Consider the following 2,977-nt stretch of genomic DNA (forward strand, 5'->3'; position numbering starts at 1 on the left):
CCCCGCCCAGTTTTATGTTTATGAACCTATGCCACATTGAATGTACTAGAACTACTCAATGCTGTAGAAAATCATGTTCGTTTGCTCCCCAGTTTTAGTGTATAAGTGTAGTTCAGTTTAATTAAATAGTTCCACTGCATAGTTTGTGCGGAAATTTAATTTCAAAGGACAGTGATAAATCAAATAATTAATAACGTATTATCTGGTGGTTAATAAAATATTTATTAGTTTTAGCCAGAAATTTGCATTCGATTCCGATTCTGAATACTTTTGAGACTGGAATCGATGGAATCGAATACCGATTCTGCATCTGCGCATGCGCAATGCCACGTGGTCAATAAAAAATTCAATAGAGTAATTGGACTGGAGTATTCCATAATAAAATGGTGGGTGCCGGGGTGTGAAGGACTGGACGCATTGTAACAATTGCTACACTGAATAGAAGAAACACCCAGTTCATTATAACGTCGTGTGGTCATTTATTCTGTGGGAAATCCTATGGTATTAACATAGAATTTATGAACATTTGGATTTTGCTTCTTAATTTATTGCCATATTTAGGTGAGAGAGAGAAGTTCTGTCTCGTATGTAAGGCAGTGTGTAATTCAGTTCTTGATCTGTCAAAAGAAGTAAATTAAAATAAGTAATTATTAATCGTTCTTTCTCCCTCTACAGGCTCCACCATATGTCACGATATATTTCAAGACTCCTTAGTCCATTATACAGGAATTCGTCCTAAATTTTGAACGAGTATGTACATGTAATACCATATATGGTCAACAATTTAAACCACACCCAATCAATGCCACACCCACGTGTTTCATTACATGTACGTGTACTTTTATTAGGTCGCTAGGTTTCAAAAGGAGCATAGGACTAGATTAGTAAAGCACAAACTACAGAAAGTTAGTTATTAATTAACTATTATATTTAATTAATAAACTATTATCAGTTGCAGAATCTTGCTGCTAGAAAAGAAAGGAAATACTGTTATTTGAAAAGTAACTTATTGATGGGGTATTTTATTTTATTTTATTTATTTTATAGGGAAAATGCGAGACTACGACAAATTAAATTAAATGTAAGTATTAAATAGAACATTACCTTTCTATTTCATTTTAACCTCTCTCTCCCTCCCTCTTTCTCTTCCTCCATTAGTTAGAATCAAGAGCTGTTTCTGCTCCTCCCATACAGACCCCGCCCGCTTTTATCAGGCCACACCTACTAATGAACCTACACGTACCACCATCATGCGGTCCTCCATCACTAGTAGATAGACCAGTGGGTGGAGTCAATACATTAACCACCTTCCCATTAAGAGGAACCGATACTCCAGAAAGGGTAACAATTATTATGATATAGTAATGGCTGGGAGATAATTCACTTGATTATACAAATGCTGTATATACATGTATATATGTGTATTGAGAGTTTAGAGTAACTCTTATTAAGAAAAATTATGGAAGTATCCTGGTTTCTGATACATTATGTCGTGTAGAAAGTTTGAACTGATTGCAATCAAAATTAGATATTTTATTAATTTTTAAAGTTACTTTAAAATGGGACAAAGGTCCCTGTACTATAGTAGAGGGAGTTTGGCCAAGTTTTGCCAAAAATGAAAAGGAGATAATTCTCCAATTATTATTATTATTATTATTAATAGGCTACTGTTTCATCAGATTCAAGATCATTTCCACCGCCTCCTCCTAGACCAAATGATCCCTCACTAACTATAGGAAGGAGAATTATTCCAAGAGAAGCTGGGCCTGACACTGTTATATCCCACCCTCCCCGGTCATCAATGAGGCGGTCAGGTAGCTCTGGAGGGACTACCTCCTTCACATTACCCTCAATTGTATCCTCAGTCACTGTTAGGAGACCAACTGTTGCTATGACGCCAGCCGTCAATGACTTGGCAGTTTTATCCTGCATTAGAGCAAGGGCTCAGGAAAGGGGCAGGGCTGTAGGTGGGGCCTCAAGAGGAGGAGGTGAGAAGAGGAAACTTGAGACCGACTCAATGAGACCTCCCAGTAGAAAGGTATTGAGACTATGATAATTGCATGTTCAGAATTTTGACATTTTCTTAAAATGGCCGTAACTTGAAAAATTGAAGTCGGAATCAGCTCAAACTTTCTACACAGCATAAGGACATCAATATGTATCAGAAAATGTAATAAAAATTTGGGGTGATTTTGGAGCCATTTTTTGGAAAAAACCATGGGCTATAGCCTTGGGTCCTTTTCAGAAATTTGGTGCTTTTTTAAAATGGCCGTAACTTGAAAAATTGATGTCGGATCAGCTCAAACTTGCTACACAGCGTAAAGACATCAATATGTATCAGAAAATGTAATAAAAATTTGGGGTGGTTTTGGGGGCATTTTTTGAAAAAACCATGGTACATGTGTTATAATTGGACTCACTGCATGGGTGAGTATTAAGTATTTTGGTTCTCTGTCTGTGATCATGAATTTTTAATTAGATTTTTGAAAAATATTTTTAATTAAGAAACTAAGTGCTCTAGGCCAAGAAACCACGCCTCTATTAATAATTCGCAATTTTACATGCTTGCATTTCTTAATGCATTATTTTTTGTTTTGCTGTCTTATGCATGATCTCTTCAGCAAATAAAATCTATCAAGACAACAGTATCTGTGCCATCACAAAAGGTGTTAGTTTTTTTAAAGCTCTTTTGACTTTAGTCAGTGCAAAACATGCATTATTATTGAAAGCATTGAATCATGGTTCTTGTCTCTATCATGCTGCATAATAGAGATGAAGCCCATTGCATGTTTCATTGCTTTTACATACATTGTAAATGCAAGAGTAACTGCACTGCAGCGAGTCCCAAGCACTGTAGGTGTCTCGTTGCTGATATTGTTTATTTATTTTAGAGAGTATTAAACTCACTGATTGCTCCTGGAAGACTGAGTATAAGGACACCACCAATTGATGGGAGAATGGGTAATTAAATTTATTA

The 2,977-nt window shown here is 36.0% G+C and overlaps 1 protein-coding gene and 1 long non-coding RNA gene across 2 annotated transcripts; both read left to right on the forward strand.

Annotated features, from left to right (window-relative positions):
• The first annotated feature begins 241 nt into the window (after positions 1 to 241).
• On the forward strand, positions 242 to 1,041 carry LOC109591107 (uncharacterized). Its single transcript, XR_002189657.1, has 5 exons — positions 242 to 501; positions 562 to 629; positions 676 to 750; positions 849 to 905; positions 953 to 1,041. It is a non-coding gene; the product is annotated as an uncharacterized LOC109591107 (long non-coding RNA).
• Positions 1,042 to 1,048: 7 nt separating this feature from the next.
• On the forward strand, positions 1,049 to 2,971 carry LOC109591106 (uncharacterized). Its single transcript, XM_020006903.1, has 4 exons — positions 1,049 to 1,081; positions 1,159 to 1,341; positions 1,664 to 2,038; positions 2,892 to 2,971. Exons 2-4 carry the CDS (start codon positions 1,228 to 1,230, stop codon positions 2,967 to 2,969), a joined length of 567 nt encoding a protein of 188 aa, XP_019862462.1. The 5' UTR covers positions 1,049 to 1,081; positions 1,159 to 1,227; the 3' UTR covers positions 2,970 to 2,971.
• The last annotated feature ends 6 nt before the right edge of the window (positions 2,972 to 2,977 follow it).

The sequence above is a fragment of the Amphimedon queenslandica genome, unplaced genomic scaffold (assembly GCF_000090795.2).
Source record: "Amphimedon queenslandica unplaced genomic scaffold, v1.1 AMPQUscaffold_8953_Cont19107, whole genome shotgun sequence".
Taxonomy (NCBI): Eukaryota; Metazoa; Porifera; class Demospongiae; order Haplosclerida; family Niphatidae; genus Amphimedon; species Amphimedon queenslandica.

Excerpts from the sequence above, each read along its gene's own strand:
- LOC109591106 (XM_020006903.1), top strand. The coding sequence starts at position 1,228 with ATGAACCTACACGTACCACCATCATGCGGTCCTCCATCACTAGTAGAT. Across the intron at positions 1,342-1,663 it reads GAACCGATACTCCAGAAAGG|GCTACTGTTTCATCAGATTC; the intron begins GTAACAATTATT and ends TATTATTAATAG. Across the intron at positions 2,039-2,891 it reads TGAGACCTCCCAGTAGAAAG|AGAGTATTAAACTCACTGAT; the intron begins GTATTGAGACTA and ends TATTTATTTTAG.